Source organism: Lotus japonicus, chromosome 6 (assembly GCF_012489685.1).
Source record: "Lotus japonicus ecotype B-129 chromosome 6, LjGifu_v1.2".
In the NCBI taxonomy this organism is placed as follows: domain Eukaryota; kingdom Viridiplantae; phylum Streptophyta; class Magnoliopsida; order Fabales; family Fabaceae; genus Lotus; species Lotus japonicus.
This window is the reverse complement of record NC_080046.1, coordinates 31704227-31730103: the sequence shown is the minus strand read 5'-3', so window position 1 is coordinate 31730103 and position 25877 is coordinate 31704227. Positions and strand designations below refer to the sequence as shown.

General features: G+C 37.7%; 2 protein-coding genes across 3 annotated transcripts; one reads left to right on the top strand and one right to left on the bottom strand.

Annotated features, from left to right (window-relative positions):
- Nucleotides 1-626: 626 nt before the first annotated feature.
- LOC130723467 (cysteine synthase 2) lies at nucleotides 627-13068 on the bottom strand. 2 transcript variants are annotated; one of them, XM_057574538.1, is made up of 6 exons: nucleotides 12854-13064; nucleotides 12689-12763; nucleotides 11966-12109; nucleotides 1828-2214; nucleotides 1509-1744; nucleotides 627-1244 (listed from the first exon to the last, which is right to left on the bottom strand). In XM_057574538.1, the coding sequence occupies exons 1-6, from the start codon at nucleotides 13037-13039 to the stop codon at nucleotides 1022-1024; spliced, it is 1251 nt and encodes a 416-aa protein (XP_057430521.1). In that variant the 5' UTR covers nucleotides 13040-13064; the 3' UTR covers nucleotides 627-1021. The 2 variants fall into 2 exon arrangements, with proteins under 2 accessions (XP_057430521.1, XP_057430522.1); XM_057574539.1 differs by having other exon boundaries at nucleotides 1077-1244; nucleotides 1475-1744; nucleotides 12854-13068.
- Nucleotides 13069-15174: 2106 nt separating this feature from the next.
- LOC130725204 (uncharacterized) lies at nucleotides 15175-16315 on the top strand. Its single transcript, XM_057576451.1, has 3 exons — nucleotides 15175-15303; nucleotides 15393-15468; nucleotides 15861-16315. The coding sequence occupies exons 1-3, from the start codon at nucleotides 15280-15282 to the stop codon at nucleotides 16313-16315; spliced, it is 555 nt and encodes a 184-aa protein (XP_057432434.1). The 5' UTR covers nucleotides 15175-15279.
- Nucleotides 16316-25877: the final 9562 nt, after the last annotated feature.

The window sequence follows — 25877 nt, the reverse complement described above, 5'->3', positions numbered from 1 at the left end:
AAAGAATTTCCTTCTGAACTGGTGTTACCCGGTTCGCCACTAGAGACACTGCCTCCTCTATCCCCGAAGGATTAGAACTATTAAACAAATCCAAAAAGTAAGTCATCAACACCTGTGAGATCTCCTCATCTGTCTCTACCTCTCTTCCATTAGCATCCCGAATGCACTCAATCATGGATTGGAACTAGAGTGTGCAAGAATCATGAAGAAAATAAAATGAAAACCACAAACCTTTTTTCTGTTATGCACCTACAAGTGGAGTACTGCTCTCTAAAAACTGGGCAATTCTATCTCTTTTATATTGGGTTGGGGCACCCATGTGCACCCTCTTAATCAAATTTGGTTATTAAAAATAATTAAGCAATTAAACGAAAATTTGAAAAATATAAACGTTCATTGATGTGACATTTTGAAATAATATAATATTTTGTGCTTAAGAACAACATATATGATTATTGTGACAACTGACAAGTATTTCCTCAGACTGTTACTTCAAAAGTTCAAATTTTTAATTTCTTGAATGATTATTTTATATTGTTTTTATATACGATAAAATGAATATAACCATGTAAGAATATCAATAGTTCTTTCAATAAATCGCTATATTTTAGTTTCCATAAAATAAATAGTTATGACGTTGATTACTCTGTCATTTCATTAATTTCAGGACAAACACCGCTAGTCTAATCCCCCTCCGTACCCAAATAGTTTGAGTTGAACATATTTTGTTGATGAATTATCATTCCCCACTTGAATAAATGGTGGTATACTAACGAATGATAGTCTATAATGTATCAAACAAATATAATGGACTTGTTGGAACCTTGATCGTGTATATGGAAAATGATTTGTTAGCAAAGGTAAAATCCACTTCGGTTGAGTCGAAACAAGGACAGAGGATTCCGATCCACTTCAGTGATCTCTACGCCACAAAGTAGGTTAGTCTCTGGCTATCTGCTATTGGAGACCCTTGGTTAAAAAAAGGTCTTGTAGGCATCTCAAAACTCTGAAGGAACATAACTCATTTGATAGCCAAGAACTCCAATCCAGTTGCTTTTGGTGTCAACCCAAGCTGGGACAAGTACTCAGCATTATAAAACTTGCTCAGGTGTCTCATTCCACTGTCGCAGAGAATGGTTACAATTGTGTGACCAGGGCCAAGTGTCTGTGCTACTCTAACAGCTCCAACACAGTTCATTGCAGAAGAACTCCCCAGGAATAGCCCATCATTCTTCAAGAGAAATCTAATACATTAAAAAAAAAGACAGTGAGAAAAAATTAATGTTGGCACTAGAGAAAACGAAAACAGACATTAGCATTCATTTCGAGATAAAAAGTGAAGAAACACTTCTTATGGATTGGAATGAAAGTCCGTCCACGTTAGAGTCAACTGGTATCCAAACAGACAATTCATGTAGGCTGTAGCACTTCTTCCAATTGACACACAAAATAGGACAAAGATGGAAAAAATAACCTTTAAGATGGCATAGAGAAGAGTAAGGGCTGACCTAGCCATTTCAACGGCTTCCATATCTGTGCCTCTAAAGGCCCCATCAAGTTTTGCCATTGCAAAATTCCTTGTTACCCTGTTAATTCCAATCCCTTCTGTTATGGTGTCGAATGGATTCTTGAGTCTTCGTCCTTCGGCCTCCTCTTTAGTGTACATCACTCCCCTTGTTACCTTGTTAAACAAGCCGGAACCAGGAGGATCGATGAGGTAGCACTTGATTTTTGGATTCTTATCCTGTTTAACATAAGACAAGAAATTCAGGCAACTTTCACAACCGAAATGACAATGTTTAAAATATGGAGGAAAGAGAGATGAACCTGAAGGAACCTAGAAACACCAGCCACAGTGCCACCAGTGCCTGCTGCTGCAATGAATGCATCTAGCTTTCCATTTGTCTGTTCCCAAATCTCAGGCCCTGTACCCTCGTAATGGGCCCTGAAGTTTGCCAAGTTCTCAAACTGATCAGCAAAACAGCCACCTTGACAATCAGTAGGAAATAGTGAACTGTGATTGTCTCCATCAGATTTATAACCATTTACTTGCTTTGAGTCCTTGCCATTCAATTGTGAATTTCTATGCTTCAATGCAAACTCATTTGCTTCAGATGCTCGTCTTCTTGCAATATTGACAAAATGGTTTTTGTGAGTAATTGACACCGGCCGTACTCTTTCAACAGTTGCTCCAAGAGCTTCAAGTATTTGAGACTGGAGGAAGGTTCCAATAGAATATCAAAATGCTTCAGTATATAAGCAATGAAAGTAGATAGACTGAGAAGGAAATAAGGCCACTTTCAAATCAACAGATAGACAAATAATGAATCAAAAATAAATCAGAAACTGTGCTTCTCATGACACATTCCCTAGGGTTCAACAACTCAGCTATAGCAGCAAATGTTTCAAATTTCAGCATGTAACGACATAGTTGTGTAAGCTGTAACTTGCTCTTGATTTATTCAATCATTTTTGTTCCACAAACAAATTACAACATGAAAAATAACCAGGGGACAAAAACGGCCTTACGGGTTTTTGGCTTGTGTTGAATCTTAATACATGTAATTATATTTAGGCTTTTAGACACGTGTGATTAAAATTAAGCACGTGGTTCAGTTAGTCAGTTAGCATTAGTTTTAGCTACAGTTAGTTAGTTAGAGAGTTTGTTATGAGTTAGTTGAGATTAGCTTAGCTGATTAGCATTTGTATATAAACACATTTCTGATCAATAAACAAACACTGATTCAGAATCTACAAATTTTCTCTCAATATGGGATCGTCCAATTTGCTCTCACTGTGGTATTCCTGGTCATACAGCAGCAAAGTGCTTTAAGCTCCATGGTTATCCTCCTGGAATGAAGCCAAAGTCTAAGCCTTCTACACATGCAGTAGCTGGTCAAGCCAGTGGCACATTTCAGAATGCTATTACTACTTTGTCACCAGCACAATGCAACCAGTTGATTCAACTACTTACAAGTTACAAATCAACTCACCACTACTTCTCCGGACTCAGTTGATGTTCCTGAATCCTCAGGCACCAAGTCAGGTATTGTTATGACAAACACCACTTCTATGATGCATTCTAGGTTAGGATATTTGTGGATAGTTGATTCGGGTGCCACACATCATATATGCTATGGTCAATCTTTGTTTTCCACATATGCTTTTGCACAATCAGCCACTGTTACTGATAGAAACCCAAATTCTATGATGGGCCTTGGCGGGCCCAAGGCTTGGAAAGTCTACACGAGGAGGAAGGGAAAAGATGCTGCATAATGCTGAGCTGTAGTTAGTTAGTATAAGGGAATATTGGAGTGTTTTCTAGAGGCACTCATGATTGTTATTTTTCTGTTATAGGAGAGAGAGTAAGATCTCTTTTGGGGAGAAAGCCATTGGTGCTCCTCTTTGGGATTGTTAGAGTTTTCTAGCAATATTTCTATCTTTCATTCTGTAATCATTTTCTGTTCTTCAATACAATCTTTACAGTACCATTTCATCTTATTATTCTTGCAATCCATTCTGTGACCCCATCAATTGGTCCGACCTACCGGATCATCCCATTCCAAGAGAACCAGTGTTGGTAGATGCCACCGAAGATGACTGATCGTATGGAAGCTCTGGAAAACCAAATGGGTACGGTGACCACGACGCTTCAAGAACTTGCTCTTCAACTGCAACAACAGAGTCTGGTGCTGACTGAACTGAGCAAGCAGATGGGGAAGAGAGTGGTTCACGAGGGTGAAACATCATCTGGGGATTCCAGTTCCGGAGAATCGCGCCTCGCCGGGAAGAAGGTGAAGCTGCCAGTGTTTGAAGGAGATGATCCAGTTGCTTGGATCACTCGAGCTGAGATTTATTTTGATGTACAGGGCACACCTGATGAGTTGAAGGTGAAACTGGCTCGCTTGAGCATGGAAGGATCGACGATCCATTGGTTCAATCTGTTGATGGAGACGGAAGACGAGTTATTCTGGGAAAAACTGAAACGAGCCTTGATTGCGCGTTATGGAGGCCGGCGCTTGGAGAATCCCTTTGAGGAACTATCGACGCTAAGGCAGAACGGTAGAGTTGAGGAGTTTGTGGAGGCTTTCGAGCTGTTATCCTCACAAGTGGGGAGGTTACCAGAGGATCAATACCTGGGCTATTTTATGAGTGGACTCAAGCCACCGATTCGACGACGGGTGCGAACACTGAATCCGAGTACTCGTATGGAGATGATGCGGATAGCGAAGGATGTGGAGGAAGAGTTGAGGGAAGAAGAAGAAGATGATGGTAAACGGGTTGTTAGGAAAAACGGGTTGGAGCGATCGGGTCAAATGAATTGGGCCGGCCCAACCGCAATTAGAAGCGGGTTTTCAAGTAAAGACACAACCCGATTCGTGAAATCAAGTGGGTCAAGTCCGAATCGATCTTCTAGCTCGTATGGGTCGAACGCGCAACCAGCTTCGTCGTTGTCGTCGACGGCGAGGAAAACTGGCGGCGACCATCGCACCGGCAACTCTGATCGGTGGAGAGGGGTCAGAAGCTTCCAAGTGGATGAGATAGAGAATCGGAGAGCGAAGGGACTATGCTTTAAGTGTGGGGGAAAATATCATCCCACGCTGCACAAGTGTCCTGAGCGAGCATTGCGAGTCTTAATTCTGGGTGAAGGAGAAACCATGGGTGAGGATGGTGAGATAGTGATGCTGGAAGGAGAACCTGAAGAGAGTGAAGAAGAAGAACCAGTGGAATGCAAGCTCATGGGTGTTCTGGGTTGTATGGGGGAGTACCAAACCATGAAACTCAAAGCGCAAGTCGATGGTGTGGCTTTGCTTATCTTAATTGACTGTGGAGCGAGTCACAATTTTATTTCTCCCAAGATTACCAAGGCTCTGGGACTAGAGGTTACCCCTATCTCCTCAAGGGGAATCAAGTTGGGGGATGGCCACAGGGTGACTACTACAGGATTATGTAGAGGAATTAAGGCTCAGTTAGGGAAGATTGAGATAGTCATTGATGCCTTGGTCTTAGACTTAGGGGGTTTGGACTTGGTGTTGGGAATTTCCTGGCTCAGTACACTAGGGAAAGTGGTGATGGATTGGAAACTTCTGACAATGCAATTTGTCCATGGGGAAGAGATGGTGACCCTGCAAGGAATGAAGGAAAAGGATAGCAACCAAAGTAACCTTCACTCCTTCCTAAAGGATACTCAAGGCAGAGAGAATTTGGAGGGGTGGTGGCCTCAATTACAATCTGCAGAAATCACCAGGAAAGTGGCTGAGATACCACTGCAACTCAGGGCTGTAATTGAAGAGTTCCCAGAAGTTTTCAGGAAGAAGATTCAATTGCCTCCTGAAAGAAGCAAGGTCCACCAAATTACTCTGAGTCTAGAACATGGTCCAATCAATGTGAGGCCATATAGATACCCACATCACCAGAAAGAGGAGATAGAAAAGCAAGTGGCAGAGCTAATGGAAGCAGGGGTCATCAGGCCTAGTAAGAGCGCATTTTCCAGTCCTGTCATCTTGGTGAAGAAAAAAGACAATACTTGGAGGATGTGTGTGGACTACAGAGCATTGAACAAAGCTACGGTACCAGATAAGTATCCAATCCCTATAGTAGATGAATTATTAGATGAGTTAAATGGTGCAAGCATGTTCTCAAAACTTGATTTAAAATCAGGCTATCATCAGATTAGGGTACATGAAGATGACATTCCTAAAACTGCTTTTAGAACTCACAATGGTCATTATGAGTATTTGGTCATGCCATTTGGCTTAATGAATGCTCCAGCTACTTTTCAAGCTATCATGAATGACATTTTCAGACCCTACCTTAGAAAATTTGTGTTAGTTTTCTTTGATGACATTTTGATTTATAGTAGAAATTTGTTAGAACACAAGGAGCATCTGCACCTAGTCTTAACTGTGCTGCTGGGAAATTGTTTTGTAGCCAATCAAGCCAAATGCAAATTTGGTTGTGCACAGATAGACTATCTTGGGCACATTATCTCAGGGAAGGGAGTAGCAGTGGATCCTGAGAAGGTCCAATGCATTATAGATTGGCCTGAGCCTAAAAATGTCAAAGGGGTGAGAGGATTTTTGGGTCTCACTGGATACTACAGAAAATTCATCAAGGACTATGGAAAAATTGCAAAACCTCTAACTGAGCTCACCAAGAAAGACAATTTTTCTTGGAATCCAGAAGCACTAAAAGCTTTCCAACAGCTCAAGCAGGTTATGACAAGTTCCCCAGTCTTGGCTCTGCCCAGTTTTGCCAAGCCCTTTGAAGTAGAGTGTGATGCAGCAGGGAGAGGGATAGGGGCTGTGTTAATGCAGCAAAGGCAACCAATTGCTTTTTTCAGCAAAGCTCTATCTAATGGCAACCTTGCAAAATCTGTTTATGAAAAAGAACTTATGGCCCTGGTTTTATGCATCCAGCATTGGAGGCATTACTTGTTAGGAAGAGCATTCACTGTCTACACTGACCACAAGAGCTTGAAACACTTCCTCCAACAGAAAGTCTCTTCACCAGACCAGCAATGTTGGTTAGCCAAGCTCTTAGGCTACCAATTTGAGGTAAAATATAAGCCAGGGCTGGAGAATAAGGCTGCAGATGCCTTGTCCAGGTGCTATGATGAGGGTGAATTCCACACTCTGGTGTCTTTTCCTTTGTGGAAAGATAGGAAGAAAATCCTGGAGGAGATTGCTAGTGATCCCTACATTCAGAACCTCACTCAGGAAGTTCTGAAATCTCCACAATCTAAGCCAGGGTTTACTGTCCAACAGGGAATTCTACTATACCAAGACAGATTGGTTTTAGCACCTACATCCCCATCAATTCCTTGGCTGTTACAGGAATTCCATGCTTCTCCTTCGGGGGGACACTCTGGATTTTTGAGGACCTATAGGAGGTTAGCTGACTCTTTATATTGGCCAGGAATGCAGAAAAGGGTTAGGGATTTTGTCAGGGAATGTGATGTGTGCCAACGACAAAAATACAGTGCAGTGTCACCAGGGGGTTTGCTACAGCCTCTACCTATTCCCAATGCGGTGTGGGAAGACTTATCTTTAGATTTCATCACTGGTTTACCAAAATCAAAAGGGTATGAAGCTGTCTTAGTGGTAGTGGACAGGTTATCTAAATACAGCCATTTTATTCTGTTGAAACATCCTTATTCTGCAAAATCCATTGCTGAGGTTTTTGCCAAAGAGATTGTAAGGCTACATGGGATTCCTAATTCAGTTATCAGTGATCGAGACCCTATATTTGTGAGTCATTTCTGGTCGGAGTTGTTCAAACTGCAGGGGACTAGATTGAAGATGAGTTCTTCTTATCATCCAGAAACTGATGGCCAAACAGAGGTCATTAATAGGTGTCTTGAGAGCTATTTGAGATGCTTTGCTTCTGATCACCCCAAAACCTGGTCCCATTGGGTTCCTTGGGCTGAATTCTGGTACAACTCTACTTTCCACAGTTCCATTGGACAAACACCTTTTGAGGTAGTATATGGTAGGAAGGCCCCTCCTGTGGTTAAGTTCCTCACCAATGAAACCAAAGTGGCTGCTGTTGCTGTGGAGTTGAGTGAGAGGGATGAAGCACTAAGGCAGCTCAGGGCACATTTGAAGAGAGCTCAGGAACAAATGGCTAGCTATGCAAATAAGAAGAGAAGGGATTTGAGTTTCATGGTAGGGGAATGGGTATTTCTCAAGCTCAGGCCCCATAGACAACACTCTGTGATTAAGAGAATTAATCAAAAGCTTGCTGCCAGGTTCTATGGTCCTTTTCAGATAGAAGCCAAAGTGGGTGCTGTGGCATATAGACTGAAGCTCCCAGCAGAGTCAAAGATCCATCCAGTTTTTCATGTGTCAGTGCTTAAAAAAGCCATTGGTGACTATCAAGTTCAAGGGGAACTACCTACAGATCTGGGCATAGAGGAATCTGATGATGTATACCCTGAATCAATCCTTGGGATCAGGACTGTTAGGCATGGAGACAGAGAGGTTCAGCAAAGCTTGATCAAATGGAAGCACAAATCTGTAGAAGAAGTCACTTGGGAAGATAATGAGACTCTTGCAGGCCAATTCCCTGAGTTCTGCCTTGAGGACAAGGCTGTTCTTAAGGGGGAAGGAGTTGATAGAAACCCAAATTCTATGATGGGCCTTGGCGGGCCCAAGGCTTGGAAAGTCTACACGAGGAGGAAGGGAAAAGATGCTGCATAATGCTGAGCTGTAGTTAGTTAGTATAAGGGAATATTGGAGTGTTTTCTAGAGGCACTCATGATTGTTATTTTTCTGTTATAGGAGAGAGAGTAAGATCTCTTTTGGGGAGAGAGCCATTGGTGCTCCTCTTTGGGATTGTTAGAGTTTTCTAGCAATATTTCTATCTTTCATTCTGTAATCGTTTTCTGTTCTTCAATACAATCTTTACAGTACCATTTCATCTTATTATTCTTGCAATCCATTCTGTGACCCCATCAGTTACTTTACCCAACAAGACTCACATCTCAGTTCAGGGCATTGGTACTGTTCATTTGACACCAAGTCTTGTCTTGCACAATGTTTTTCATGTCCCTTCTTTTCAATACAACTTGCTTTCTGTTTCAGCTCTGTTTGATATATATTCACACTATAAAATCATTTTGTTGAAACAATCTCTTGTCATACAGGACAGCCTCAAGTTGAGGATGATTGGGAAGGCTAAACCCAAATCTGGATTGTATTACCTAGACACTAGGACTTTGGATGAGACCTGCAAGTTGCAATTTCTTTCTTTTACTTCTGCTGTAAATAGTACCAAAGCTAGCTCTGTTGTTTCATCTTTTACACCTTGTACAAAGGTAGCCAAATGTCTATGGCACTATCGTTTAGGTCATTTGTCTTTACAATATCATGATATGTAACCTACCAATTGTAATATACCTGTTTCAATTTCAAGTGAAATAAAGTCTTGTCCTATTTGTCCATTGGCAAAGCAACATAGACTAGCTTTTCCTTCTAGTCAGCATATTTCTGCACATATTTTTTATCTTTTGCATGTTGATGTGTGGGGACCCTATAACACTGAAACATGTTCTGGCCACAAATATTTCTTGACCTTAGTTGATGATCATAGTAGATATACCTGGATTGTTCTTATGAAGCAGAAATCTGATCATTAAACACTTTTTCAAGTTTGTCAAGACACAATTTGATGTTTCTATTAAGGCTCTTAGATCTGATAATGCCAAGGAACTCAATTTGTCTTCCTTCTTGACTGAGATGGGAACTCAACATCAGTTCTCTTGTGTAGAGACACCACAACAAAATTCAGTTGTGGAACGAAAGCATCAACATTTGCTTAATGTCACTAGAAGTTTACTTTTTCAGTCAAGGGTACCTATCAGATTCTGGGGTGAATGCCTGCAAACTGCATGCTTTTTGATCAATCGAATTCCCACTGCCATCTTGCAAAGGAAGACCCCATATTACAAGTTATATCACAAACACCCTTCTTATGACTCTTTAAGAGTATTTGGATGTTTGTGCTATGTTTCTACTTTACCTTCAACCAGGGATAAGCTCACTCCTCGAGCAAGAGCTGCTGTTTTCATGGGATATCCACAAGGGTATAAGGGGTATAAGGTCTATGATCTCGAAACCAAATCTATGGTGATCTCTAGAAATGTTGTATTTCATGAGACAATCTTCCCCTTTCATCATTTACAACAAGACCAGTGTGCAGATCCCTTCCCTGAGGTAGTTCTACCCGTTCTTCTTCCTAATTCACTACCAGAGGCACGTCCAGCAACTATTCCTCAGAATGAGCCTACTCCTGCACCTCAACTCTCAGCAGATGCAGTTCCTGAACAAGGCACATCTTCAGTTGCATCACAGCAACCTTCAGCTTTGTCCAATTCTTCCTTACGAAGATCAACAAGGGTGACTAGAGCACCTGCCAGGTTACAGGATTACCAGTGCAACCAGTTGACTTCCACATGTGCATATCCTCTCCACAATTATGACACATGTTCCAGATTTGGTTCTTCATATAGAGCATACATTTCTCAAATCTCTGCTGATCCCGAACCTGTTTTTTATCATCAAGCAGTAGGATCTTTACCCTGGTGAAAAGCTATGCACGAAGAGTTACAAGCCATGGAAGATAACAAGACATGGACCATAGTTCCATTGCCTCCTCACAAGCATTCCATTGGATGCAAGTGGGTCTATAGGATCAAATATAAGTCTGATGGTACCGTGGAAAGATATAAAGCTCGCTTGGTGGCCAAGGGTTTCACACAACAAGCTGGCCTAGACTACATTGAAACTTTCTCACCAGTAGCAAAGCTTACAACTGTGAGATTGCTATTGAGCTTGGCTGCAACACAAGGCTGGACACTAGCACAACTGGACATCAACAATGCATTCTTAAATGGAAATTTACTCGAGGAAATTTATATGGATTTACCTCTTGGTTATCATATTCAGCGGCCATCCATTAAGGGGGAGCAAGAGGCTTCTAAGACCAAGCTGGTTTGCAAACTCAATAAATCCATTTATGGCTTGAAACAAGCCTCTAGGCAGTGGTTTACAACCTTTGCTAATGTCTTGTTACAACTTGGCTTCTCTCAGTCCAAGTCTGATTACTCTCTTTTTATCAAAGGAACTGGATCCTCATTCATTGCATTGTTGGTCTATGTCGATGACATAATCATAGCTAGTGCCAATACCTCACTGATTTATGCACTAAAGAAGGATCTTCAAGATAGTTTCAAGCTTAAAGACCTAGGCACCCTTCATTATTTCCTTGGGTTAGAGATTGCTAGATCTAAAGCAGGCATCTTCTTAAACCAGAGGAAATATACACTATCTCTTCTTGAGGATACTGGATTTCTAGGAGCACAACCCACAACCCTTCCTATGCAGCCTCATCTCAAGTTGAACTCCAATGATGGAGATCTTTTACCCGATGCCACACAATATCGACGACTTGTTGGCAGGTTGCTTTACTTGACATTATCACGCCCGGATATTACTTTTTGTGTTCATAAGCTTAGTCAATTCCTGTCCAAGCCAAGAACATCACACCTTGATGCAGTGCATTATCTTCTCCGCTACTTTAAAGGCACACCAGGACAAGGAGTTTTCTTTTCTTCTACTTCATCACTTAAGCTTCATGCTTTTTCTGATGCTGATTGGACCACATGCCCTAACACTCGCAGGTCAACCACAGGGTATTGTGTCTTCCTAGGTGATTCCCTTATCTCTTGGAAGTCCAAGAAGCAAACCACTGTCAGTAGGTCTTCTGCAGAATCTGAATATCGGGCTTTGGCAGCGGTGGCAGCTGAAATTACTTGGCTTCACTCCTTGCTAGCTGATTTACAACTGAATGCTGGTTCAACTGCTGTTTATTGCTACAATCTGGCAGCCATTCACATTGCTTCAAATCCGCAGTTTCATGAAAGGACAAAACACATCGAATTAGATTGTCATTTTATCCGAGAGAAGGTTGAGTCTGGTTTGATACGCTTGATTCCAGTTCGCACTCAACAACAACTTGCGGATATCTTCACCAAGGCATTACCATTACCTTCCTTTAAGAGTATCTTAAGCAAGATGAGCATCCAAAATATTTATGCTCCATCTTGAGGGGGAGTAATACATGTAATTATATTTAGGCTTTTAGACACGTGTGATTAAAATTAAGCACGTGGTTCAGTTAGTCAGTTAGAATAGTTTTAGCTACAGTTAGTTAGTTAGAGAGTTTGTTATGAGTTAGTTGAGATTAGCTTAGTTGATTAGCATTTGTATATAAACACATTTCTGATCAATAAACAAACACTGATTCAGAATTTACAAATTTTCTCTCAATAAATCTAGATGAATTTCAAGTTCAGCTTTCTTGAAAATATTCCCCAAGAAAGGCAATCATCTACAAAAACTTATGGTTGTGGCTAGAATAGTAGAATGTATCATAGACTTGCTTGATTAAAATTACAAAATACCTTCTCAATGGCAGCATCATCCGGTATAACGACGTGGCTTTTGCATCCATAGGCAGGAGCAACAGTTGCAATGCTAATGGCAGTACTTCCAGCACTCCCTTCAGTAACTATTCCACCTGGACGTAGCTGGCCAGATTCTAAAGCCTGCATGAGAAAATCATATGGAAAATAAAACAAAAGCCAAAAGAGTAGTAAGTCTGAACTCTGAAGCTAGTTATTGACAAAATGACAGAGGACAACAATAAAAACAAAAAACCTTATCCCACTAAATGAGATCAGTTATATGGATCACACTACGCCATTGAGCTCAATAAAAAACCAGATTTTGGGAGATATAATTGATAATGAGGTCATTTTTAACAACATCTTCTAATGTTCTTTTTGGCCTCTCTCTACCCCTCTTCAGTCTTCACAAGACTATAAAGACCATATTATCAACCCTTCTACTGGTGACTCCAAAAGTCTTCTTTGTACATGTCCATACTACCTTAACCGATTTTCTGTCAGCTTCTCTTTGATGGGTGCTACCCCAATATCTCCTCTAATACGATCATTGCGTATCTTGTTCTTTTGAATGCCAAATTATTCCTAAATGACCAATCCCTAAAATACTATATGCAGAGCTTAGTTGACTAACAAAGTACACAATGTAGGCACAAATTCATGAGGACTAATTTGCTTTTTACTCAACAAATTAAAAAAAAAAACAGAAATTTTGTTTACCTCTTGAATAATATGAAGTGCAACACGATCTTTGACACTACCTCCAGGGTTCAAAAACTCGCACTTGCCAAGAATCTAAACAACACACACAGAAGAGTTGTAAGGAGAAAACAGAAGAAGTAAAAGACAAGGTGAAAAGGGAGGGAGGTTTGTTAGTTTACTTACTTGGCAACCAGTGGCATCGGAGAGGCTGTTGATTCGAATCAAAGGGGAGTTACCAATGGCTTCAACGATTCCCTTCTTCTTCTTCTTCTTCGTTTGAGATTTCTTCTTCGAGATGAAATAGGCCACCACCAACGACACGATCAAGATGGCACCAACAGCGCCTGCGCTTCTCGCTGCTGACACCATTTTTGGACTGTGTTGTCAAGTGTTGGACAAGATGGCGGGTTTTACTTAATGGGCTTTTCTCATGTCGTTTGGGCTTCGTTTCTACTGGTCCACTTTTAATTAGGTTAGTTCTTCCCAATTCTCATTAAAATTAGAGAAAATGATATGCATCGAATCTCTCTTTTTATTTAATTTCATTAATTGACATAACACTTTCTTAAAATTTGATATGTTGATTTTTCACTGTCAGTGTATAGAAATTAATGTCTTAAAATTAGGCTTAAGAGGCTTAAAAATGTTTATTCTTTACAAAAAAAAAAAGAAAAAGTTTTAATCTCTTATTTACAATCATATTTTGCAGAAAATCTTACTGACCGCTATATAATATTTCATTATTAAATGTGATGTGGTAACAAAGGAAATGATCATATGAGGATTGTCATGTATTTACATGTGGAATATTTTGCTTCCATATTAGATCAATGACTACCTCTTTTTAAGATTATTGTTTCTTTGATCTTTAATTTTTTTTTGTTATTAAGAGTGCTACCTATCAGATCTAAATTGGAAGAAAAATATGTTGAGTGAGATTACTCTGAACACGTGGCCACAATGACATGACATTTTATTAGTTACATCACCTGCTAATAGTGAGATATTGACCAATTTTTCATAAAAATATAATTATAAAAGTTATATGGTAGGCAAGTGAATGGTTCCCACTAGGGTGCACAATTTATTTTTTGGTCCACCCATGGACCATGGGTGTTTTAAGTAATTTACTGTAGAAAAATATTAAAAAAAGTTAAATCGTAAACATTTCAGATCTGGATCTTCTTCACCAGATCAGATCCAACCCTCAAAGATTTCTCTCTTTCTCCCCCCACAGCATCTTCTTCTTCTCTTTTTACCTCCTGCAACTCATCACTCATCACCTCACCATGTCTACTTCTTCTTCTTCTTCTTCAATCAACGAAGTCAGCCACCACCACCTTGGCTCTTCCTTCTCCTCCCACGCGCGCACCACCATGGAAACACAACCACCATCACCTTCTTCCTCACGAGTCATCACCACCGTTGCCTCTCCTCCTTTCTCTGGCAAGCATGGCAGTCATAGCTGCCATCACCCACGCCCGGGACCATGAACGACACCACCAACGCAAGGGACAGGGAAAACGAAACCCTAACCACTGCTACCTTCTCCTCCTGATCTCCGGCAAACCACTCATCATTTGGAGGAACCAACACCACCATCGTACTCCCCTCATCATCCGCAACGAAACCCCTCAACAAATTTTCTGTTCTGCCGCCCTCCATCGTGAGCCGCCGCCGGAAGCGATTTCTGGCGAGCCAGCAACTGGCTCTTCTGAACACATGGCTGTGATTTTGAAGAAACGGACGCCACGATCGTGTTCCTGGCCTCGAGAGGAACAAGACCCCCTTTCACCTCCGGCGACAGCGCCGCCGCGCACCACCGTCTTCTCCGGCGAGACCTCACAAGTGCTACCCTCACCCACCCAGGATTTATTTTTGTTTTGGTTAGGAAATCTCAGAAATTATATTTTTGTTTTATCCTTTAATTAATAAAAGAAAGAATATTACATTTTCACCCTTTTATCATCCTTTTGATCCTAGCCATCCATTTAAAAAATATTTCTAGATTCCAAGATCTAACGGTAATTAACAATAGACCACCGGTGGACCAAAAAATAAATTGTGCACCCCCTAGTGGGAACCCAAGTGAATACAGCCCGGGCCTTTTACACTGCAAGAGGGGATGCGGAGGGCAGTGATTGGAGTGAAAGTGTAAAATGGGGAGACTTAAAAACTTAAATCACGAAATTATCTTTAAAAATAATTGTCTTGTATAAAACAAAATATAAAGATAAGTGTAGAATTGATTTGATAATGTTGATTGCGGCATTGTGTTATAAAGAGAAATAATTTCTCTTGAATGAGGAAGTAATTTCAGAAAGGGAAGTTTGCTAATTTTATGGAAACAAATAATCTGGTGAAAGCAATTCAAAATCTGGTAACAAAATAAACACAAGATGCAAAAAGGGTTATGATATGCATATAAAAAAACCAGATATCTATTGATATTATCCTCAATCTCTCAGCCTTTCTTACTCACTAGTGCAAAAGGATTTGACTTTTGTTGCAGTGTAAATTTTATAGGTTATGGATTCAGAACAATAAACCTAAAGATGGCACTGTTTTGATGTTTTTTCTCTGAAACCGATTTCTGAAGGACTTGTGCAATGGAATACTCTTCCGCTGAAATGGTAATACATATTCATTTTTCATGGTTTTCTTTTAATCTTGTTTGGCGCACCTTGTAATTGTAATGGCTTCTTTGTTCTGCTCTTTTCAGGTTTGTATTCTAAAAGTAAATACCAAGTGTGAGGGATGTAAAGTGAAAGTGATGCAGATCTTGCAGAGTGTTCATGGTATTTTCTATATCCTGATCTCAATGATTTAAACTCAGAACATGGCTTTTGTTTTCATATTGAAAATTGTTGCAAATAGTCTAAGATATGGTCAATCCCAGGGACGAAACCAGAAAAAATGGGTAAGAGGATGGAGAAATTTAACACATTAAGCAGAATTAGCCATATCCTATTAGAAAAATAATGATAATAACATTTGAATACTATTCTATTAAGGAAGTTTTACCTCTTGGGGGAGTGACCGCCCAATTTTAAACAACCAAAATAGTATCGATATCCGCATACATTTCATTTTTCTATCTGTTTTCCGGTCAAATCATATCATATATCATACTTTTCTCAACATTTTGGTTACATGCTATCAATTTCTAAATTGGAAAATTCATTTTCAGGGGTCTACAACATCACACTTGATGGGGATCAAGATACAGTGAAAGTTACTAGCAGAGTGAACCCAAATACATTGTTGAGTGTGCTAGAGAGACATGGGAAACATGCAGAGATCAAGTATATCAAGTTTAATGGTGAGGTTATGGACAGGGGTTCTTATTATAATTATGGGGATTATGGATATGCTCCTCTTTATGGTATGGAATGTTCACCATATCCCTCATTGCCATATCCTCAACACCAATTTTATCCACCTCCAATGCCGCCAGCACCACCTCCACCACAACCACCACCATATTGGGCAGCACCGCCACCTCGTCCTCTTGGACCTCCTCTTTTTACATCAACCTTGCCGCCGCGGCCACCTAAACCTACCCCCCCCAAAGAATGTGGTGAAGGAACGGAGCCATTGTGCAATGATGTAGGAATTATTATTGCAATTATTCGTTTTGCTTGAATTATTTAATTCATTTTGAACTCTCATAAGGAAATAATAATACGCATAGTTATTGCGGAACAATTTTGCATGATACTACTTCACATATTTGGTTGGAAATAATGACCATGAGCTGTTTGTAAAAGAGAATTGTGAAGAAACGGAAGGTAAACTTGTTGAATTTTCGTTTTCTTTAATTTCAATTTTTTCATATTGTCTCAATATATAGTGGCAATATGTAGAAGTCGTACACTTTTTTTTTAAGCAGAAGTAGTACACCTTGTATGTTCACACAATTGATAAATAGTTGAACTCTTTATGTATTTAGTTCAGAGTTTAATTCTTACAATATGTATGGAGAAAGATTTGTTAAAACCTATAGTGCAATCTAACAATTCATGTGATTGACAAATCTTAACCAATCCAATAAGTTGGACAAATCTTAACCAATCCAATGCAAGTTATCCTAATTGCATAGCAACTAGTTGAACTACATGTTGTGTTGACTTGCTGGCCATAGAGATGACAATTTTGCCCAAACCTATGGGTATCCACCCGAACCCGATTTGAGGGACAAAACCTGAGTTGACTGAATTTGGGTTTGGATTTTGCCCGTTACTGTAGTATTTTATGGGTTTGGGTTTTGTATTAGTTAAATCCGTGCTCATATCCATCCGAACCCAAAGATACACAAAACATTAAATTACAAAAAAACTCTCGTACATATATATTTATAAACTTTGTTCTTAGTGTTTGATGATTAATTGTACTTTTATATGTTTGAGAAAGTAAACTCTAAACTATTGTTATCTCACTTTGGTGATGGATGAGGATGATATTTGTTTTTTTTTCTTTCTATGAATTTCACTTTTTTTTAATGAAAGTAGGTTCTGGATCGAGTTTTGGGATAAGGTTGTTATTTCACGTAAGTAATGAGTTTGGGTTTGGGTTTCGGGTAAATCCGAAACTCAATGAATTTGGGCATGAATTTCATTTTATCGCCCTTAAGGGTTTGTGTTTGGGTTTGAGTTTGGATTCTGGGATTTGAATATGGGTTTGGTAATTGTAAAATCCGTGCCCGATCCTACCCATTGTCATCCCGACCGTAACTATTTTCTTTCTCGTTGTGTAGATGGAAATTAAGTAATTTATTTTCTAAAAAAGAAAAAATTCATTGATGATGTGACCGAGTCAATGATGTGTTGGCTGAGTTTCTACCTAGTCATGGCCAAGTTGGCTGAGTCAATGAGACAATGACGTTAATGATCTAAATTAAAGTTCGGACCAAAAGGACCACATGTCTGGTTTTCAGTTAAACTGGTCCAACCGGCGCTTAGTTTTTTTTTACGCTGAGGTAGTAAATTAGTACTATTAGTTAAGAAGGAACATTGTACCAAAAAAAAAAGTTAAGAAGGAACAAAAAATGTTTCTTGAAAAGATCGTGTCTAGTTTTTTTTCCCTCCCCCAAGCCAAAACACATTCTTACAAATGGTGCAATGAGCCACTGGTTTGCTTGGGTGATCTTTAATGTGGGAGAAATTGACAGTATGCAGAAATGATTTCTTTTCTGTTAAGTTTGGCTGGAGATTTTATTTCTGTATAGCCAATGGAATGAAAGCAATTTACTACGTCAAGTTTAAATGTCTGATGTCTCTTATTATTGCTGTAATACATTTTCATTTTAGTTGGTGCAAGGTAATTCACATGGCTAGTCTTGTATATGGAATTGGATGGTTTGGCTCCTTTTTCAAGTGGGTGGTGGTAGCCTTGATATGTGTACACGTAAAAGTTGGTCCATCCAAATGTTTGGCATTTTGGGTTACTTCTTGCTGGAGGCTACTAGAAGTTCACTTGCTGTTATTGAGGAATGGATGGCATTTGAAGGGCAGCATTAGTGGAGGATGCGTCACACTTGGAACATACTACATTGTTTTGAAGACATTGGATTTTGTTCACGAAGAACTTTGAGTTAGTCGAATAGAGATAAAAAGACTAGTATATTTCTCAAGTGTGAAAATGATGAATCTAGGCATACAAAAGCCCCCATTTTATAGTGGGTGAGTCTCTAACCCTAACTCCCCTACCTATTACACACTCGGTTGACTAAAACGGCTAGGTCGCGCTAATCAGGGTGGACTCCTTGACTTCCCCGTGATTGCAGCCTATCTGACTGTTATGTTGACTCTCGCGTGATTACGGCTGGATCCATCACCACTGAGTTGACTCCGGAGTGATTGTGGAAGATGAGCCTATATGGTGATTGCGGATGGTTGGGTCTCCGGAGCAACCCGCCCGCCTTTATGGGGAGTGCAGATGGCTGGGTCTCTAGAGCAACCCGACTGTCTTTATGGTTGGGTCTCTAGAGCAACCCGACCGTCTTTACGGGGAGTGCGGATGGTTGAGTCTCTAGAGCAACCCAACTATCTTTATGGTTGAGTCTCTGGAGCAACCCGACAGTCTTTATGATTGGGTCTTTGGAGCAACCCGACCGTCTTTATTGTTGGGTCATGTCCACGCGGCCCAAGTCGAAAAACGGTCCGGATGTGTCTCTTGGATTAGCTTGACTAGCCCAGTGATGGTAATGGTCGGGGTGTGTTCCTTGGAGTAGCTTGACCAGCCTAGTGATGGTAACATGTCCGGTCCAAATCGCGGAGCGGTCCAGATTGAACTGCAGGAATTTTGCTATTTTATTTTGTGTTTCTTTTATATAGTCCTTCTTGGAGATTACCTATTGATTATTGAAATCATGTACTCTTTTTCCTTCACCAGGTTTTTCCCAACGGGGTTTTTCCTGGTAAGGTTTTAATGAGGCATGATTTTTTTAATCGGTCTCCTTGGAGGTGGTGGGTGGTGGGCTTTCTACTAGTAAGATGATCTTTGTTGCTATCTTGTAAAAGTTACTACTTTTAGTTTTCATTTCTCCTATTTTCATACTTGTATTAGGTTGAAATACCCCTTGTACTTCACTTCAATATATTTCATTTGGCTTATAAAAGAAAAATCTCCTCTCTATCCTATGCCAACATCTTCATCATTATTGATAATCAAATTTTGAGAGCATCTTGTTTTTCTTTGATAAAATATTAAAATTTTTGCGGGTAACAAGTTAATTGAAGATTTGGACAGCAATAGCATCGCATATGGGATTTGATTACCGTCTTAATTTATTACTAGTCCTTTTATATTTCATTTCAAAAATATGAAATACATTCCATCAATTTATATATATTGAATCTGGAGCATAAATTAAGATCTCAATATTTATTTCAGTAATTATATATAATTAGGCCTAAATGTGTTTCTAATCCATATATTTGAACCAACTTTTGATTGCCTAAATGTGTTTATAATCAATATATACAAGATATAATACTCGTGCGTTGCACGGGTTTACTTACAATATAAATATATTATAATGTCATTTTGAAATTTAAACTATTTATCTAAATCATCTATTGATAAATTTATTTTATTATTAATCAAGTTTATTTTACTTACATTTGTTCTCTTTCAGAGACAATCATACTCGAATCGAGAACTTTCACATCGTGGTGGAGTGAACTCTCCCAGCGAAGTTTTTTTCATCCACAAAACTCGAACATAAGACATTACTTAAGGAGAATCAAGCATACAAATTTTTTAAAAGCAATGTTTTATTAAGATATTTATTTATATAAATTATTTTCAATATTTTCTATCATTATATAACTAAAATTGTTCACATGTAAATTATGGGTACTTTTCTCATTGTAATTTTATGGTTGATAGACAATAGTGTAATTTTTTTATTAGAGTGTCTTGTTTCATACTTTTCTGTTTCCCCTTTTTCGAGAGTTAAAGTGTTTTGTTCTTGGAGCCTCTTGTCATGTTCTGTTCTACCTTATACAACAAACATGAAAATTAGTTGGTAGTTGATTAACTTGTTGCGTTGGAAATTTTAGTTTAATGCATATAATACAAAGAGAATTTTTATTTCTTGATGTATTTATAACAAAATTTCAAGTGAGCTTTACATTTTAGTAGGTAGTTTTTTTTTTTGGTACACATTTTACTATTTTAGTAGGTAGTTGAATAGCTAATGACTTAGGAAATTTTATTCATTTTTAATATTTCAATTTAATGTATTTAATACAAAGAATTTTTTTAATACAAATGTTCAAAGTGATTTTATATTTTATTTACTTTTAAATTTTATTATTAAATGTATTAATGCAAATGAAATGTTTTAATATTTAATACATTTAATGTAAAGGAGTGCAAAAACTCAATTATCTTTTAGATATAAATATATATAGATTTGTGTTATGAATAAAGAGTAAGCAAGTAAATATGTGCAGACTCCCTTGTATTTATATTATTAGGTTTGGAGTGTTGGACAAGTATACATGTGGGCCTGGCCCATGGACTCTAAACTCTGATGAGCATCCATATATTTCATAACACTCCCCCTTGGATGACCATCCCTTAAGAATGTGCCTCATTAAAACCTTACTAGGAAAAACTCAGTGTGAGATAAAAACCTAGTGAAGGCAAAAGAGTACATCATTCTATAGTTCGTCTTTATACATTGCCTCGTTAAAAACCCTACCATGAAAAACCCAATGGGAAAAAAAAAACATTATTAAAGAAAAAAGAGTACAATGCATTTTAATTGAGAACTTTGAGCCGACGAACTCTCATATTCCGCACAAGCTTTTCAAATGTTGTTGTTGGAAGAGTCTTCGTAAATAAGTCTGCCAAATTATCACTTGAACGAATTTGTTGGATGTCTATGCCACAATTCTTTGGTAGATCATGAGTGAAGAAGAGCTTCGGTGATATGTGCATTGTCCTATCTCCCTTGATGTATTCTTCTTTTGATTGAGCAGTGCATGTAGTATTATCTTCATATATAGTTGTTGGAGGCATTGTTTCAGAGGACAGACCACAAACATCAAGTACGCATTAAATGACGGATCTCAGCCAAACATATTCTTGTCTTGCCTCATGTAATGCTAATATTCCTGCATGGTTAGCTAAGGTGGCTATCATAGTTTGTTTCACAGATCTCCATGAAATGGTTGTTCCTCCACATGTAAACAAGTAACCTGTTTGCGATATGTAGACAAATATACAACATTTGCATAACCAATTAGATCAAGCTTGGACATATAGGGGAAAAATAAACTCATATCCATTCTGTCTTTAAGAAAGACTATTTTATGTATGACTAGAAATATACATTAATGCTCTGATTGATAATTCATGATCAAGTAAAAATTCATCCTCTTCATACCTGTCTTGCATGAGTATCTTGGAACATAAATACCTCATCATTTGGATACTCAATTGGTAAGGCTAGACAAAAGTTTCATTCCTAACTCTTTTATCTCAAATTCTTTCTTTAGCAAATCTACAGCTTTTGTGAGCTCTTCTAGAGTCCCAATAAATCATTGTCATAAACATTAATTATGACATAAACAATCTCATATCTCATCATAAATATGCATGAGTTTTTTGGGTCATTTTGTGACCGTCCTTAAGCAAATAATCATCTAGATTGCCTCAATCTAGTAATTTGTTCATTGTTGAGAACATGAATTTTGTGCTTTGAGCATCTTACAATCTTCGAGGAGTTTTATCGAGATATCAATCTCAAGTGAGCCATACCAATAAGTTGTAACTCCAAGTATCCACCACAATTGTCACCTGTATCTTAAATATGACATTATTTCATTTTACTACAAAGACTCTTTAAGCCTTATTGTCTTTATACCTTTAGATATAGACATGAGGTCCAAAGACCCTTAAATTAAGCAAATGAATTGCTTCTTTCTATTTTTGGCCAATCACACCCATACATTTTCGGGTTCAAGATTCTCGTACATATTTCTAATATTGAGCGATACTTCATCATGTCGACAATTTTTCATATTCTTGGTTCCTTGTTTTAACTTGTAGAGACATAATCTATTGAGATCTCTTTGATCAATATTTACAGGTACCTGAACCTCTCCGGGAGGTATAAACATTTTTGTAGTCTCTATGCTTTTCAAGATAGTTTGCCTCCTCAACAAGACCATCTTCCTTCTTTATGATATATCTCTTTGAACCAAGTTTTAGGCATGCCTTAGTCTAATAATACTGACAAAATTTCCAACTGAGATATTAAGTTAGAGAAGGGTATTTGCAGCATATAAGGAATTTAATAATTCCTTTTAGGTCAGAGAATGCATCTTTTGAACTTTTGGTTCATAGTGCGAGTATACATATGCATTCTTTACAAATTTTCAGAACTGCTTAATTTTCTCTCCCCCTAATGCTGAAAAACAACAAGTAAGATATGAAATATCTATCGGTAATGGCTCAAATTGATTACATAATCTCAGCTTTCCTTGTGGTCCCACGTTAGTGCGTTGCGGTGGAGCAATTGAAAACATATAACGCACATTGAAAATTCTTAGATGAGAGATATTAGGTTCCTGACCATGAACCAATTGCAATGAGGAGAATTCTAATGACTTGTTGGCTTAATGCGTGTCAATGCTGCTACTTGCAAAATCACATGTCCATAAATAAGGACATTTGTTCTCATATGTAATTGTCTAGCTATAAATAGGAGGTGATTTAATTAAATAACTCAGCTAGATCATTTGACTACGAACATGTGCAACTAAATATTCAAAATCATGTCATTTACCAACTTGATCAAGGTTGGAATTTTCACTCTATCAATATCGATAGCTGATGACATATATTTGGCCATTTAGTCGATGCATCAATAAATTTATGAAATACTTAAATGACCCATAAAAAGAGTGAATACGTGCACATGTATCGCATCAAATATACTCAAGAGTATGCGGGATTCAAACCCATATATTTTACCAATTATTAATTGGTAATGAGAACAAGATATAAGAATTCATTATATTGAAGAATCTTCAGGTTCTTCGATGGGTGCTCATATGAATTCATATACTTTCGCATCATAAGACTCGGGATGGTCTAACCGGTCATGCCAATCACATTCAATTTGTTCCATATATAGAACTTTCTCATTCAAAATAATACTTCAATGTTTGAAGTAAAATTTTCTGGCGTTTTAAAACCTTCAAGGATTTTGATATTTTCAACCCATAGTTTATCGTTACATCAATTAGATGTAAATGAATTCCTTCAAAACTTTCAAATTAATATGGAATATGTGTACATGACAGTCGTGTCACAAGATGAGTATTGCATCTCATAATTTCTTTAACTTGTATCAGTTGCATGGAAAAACTCAAAAGGGGGGACATCTTCACATGTCTGGATTACTACTGATCCAAGCAATATCTAACAACAGTGTTTATACTTGGACCGGGCGGGGAATAAAGACCTCCATGCCCGCCCAAAACAAGCAATCAGCCGGACGAAGGAAGACATGGCGGGAACTGGTGGAACACCAAGGATTCTCGCCCTCCCCTTTAAGCGGACCCGCAAGCCAGCTGGAAGATTCTTTTGGATTTGTCTTATGTGCATAGGGATTCGGGCCCTAGTTGTCAGGCCCAAATGTAGGAAAAATCCATATCATGACCATACCCTCTATAAAAGGGAAGGTCATCACCTTGTACTAAGAACTTTTTGACAATTAATGAGAATATACCCTTTTTATTACATCTTGACTATTTTAGTGCTCTGCTAGGGTTTGCTTTTTATTCCTCTTCTCACGTAAGCTTACCCTATGACAGAACATTATTGATCTATGGATCTGTTCAAGAGTGTCAATGATCCATTTTAAAATATTGCTTTGAAATTTCACAGGCTTCTTCTAGAGAGCCACCACAAAGTTTCATTTCATGAAACAAATGAAACGATATCAAATATACCATTTGATGTCCTTCAGGGACAATTACCCATGCCTTAAAAGGATCACAACTTTTGTCATGTTTGTTAAAATATTCACTTCAGGGAATATCTCAATCATTCCTTAATATAGCTACTTCAGTAGCTTACATAATAGATACATTTGTTTCAATCAACTTAATCATTTATAATGGTAACGATATAGTTCTTCAGGAACTATAATGTAGATATTTACAAAAGACTATAGAGTCTTCTTCTTTTGTTTATTTCAAATAGTTAAGTTTGTTTAAATATTCTTTTATGATACAATAAGGAAATTTAAATACATGCAAATAAATTTATTTATCATAAATAACTAAAAGAATTTTATGACAAACTCATAGAATTATTTCAAAATATATTCTCTTTATGATCTCATAAATATTTACATGAATGTAAAAATATTTCTTTAAGATTTACATACTAACTGAAATAGAGCATATCCACATACAAATGTTACTGCATGTATTAAAAAATAATTACATTTTAATTCTAATTTTATGCTACAAAATCAATTGATATCATATAACTATTTCCCATAATATCTAGACACAAAATAAAACACTAACTATAAATGATAATTGAAATTACGTTTAACAAGTACAAGATCAAAATGATTTTCAAGTTAATACAAGATATTCAAAAATACACGTATATTTTAACCGTGATAGTATTAATTTAGCAATTTGATTTTATTTTAACGACACTTAAAAAAGTTGATCGCACTGTAGTTGTGAAAATATTGTATTTAATTCAATATACATAAGTCAATCAATATATTCATTGGGGTGAATCAATTTACATGTAATCAATTCAGGAAGAAAAAAATAGCATATCAAAAAATAATCAATCAATTTAATAAAGAGATCAATTCAATTTAAATAATTTAAATATAGTTTATTTTATGACTCTTTTCTTGATCTCTTCCCATTATTTTAATATGACATATCTCATGAGCTTTCTTTATCTCTTCCACATCTGGTGAGATGATTCAATAATATTCCATTCACGTCAAGGAAGAAATGAAGAATGATCAAATCAACTAAATGATATGTATAGAGATATAGAGTAATTTCTCTCATACATTCAAGTATCCAATAAATCTATTGAATCTTTTTGAGATTTAATATTCATATAATTTTCTAGTTCTTCATGAGTTGTTCTTTGTGTATTCATGCTATGGTACTCCTGGACTCATAGCTCAAAGAGAATATATCTCAATACCTCGGATATGATCTTCAGGAATCATATTAAAAAAAAGTTCTACTACGGTACTTCTGAACTTGTAGGTTATGAATCTTCAGGATTCATATTTTAGATAATCAACTACGGTACTTCCAGACTCGTAGGTTATGAATTTTCAGGATTCATCTATTTTTCCAATGAATCTTCATGATTCATTCAAAATAGTTCAATTACAGTGCTGCTGGACTGTAAGGCTATGAATCTTTCTGATTCATGCAAAAATAATTCAATTACAGTGCTTAATGCTATGAATCTTCAGGATTCATGCAAAAATTGATACTTTTAGATTCATAGTTATGAATCACTATAAAAGAAAAATAAATGATTTGAAGAAGAAGAAAGAAGAGAGAAGATAAAAATAAAAATTATAACCTTCTACATGGATGTGGTACTTACTCGCTTGAAAGAGAATTTGAAGAACTTAGGAATTCTGGAGAGACAATCGTGCTGATAACGTGTTGTGAATAAAGAG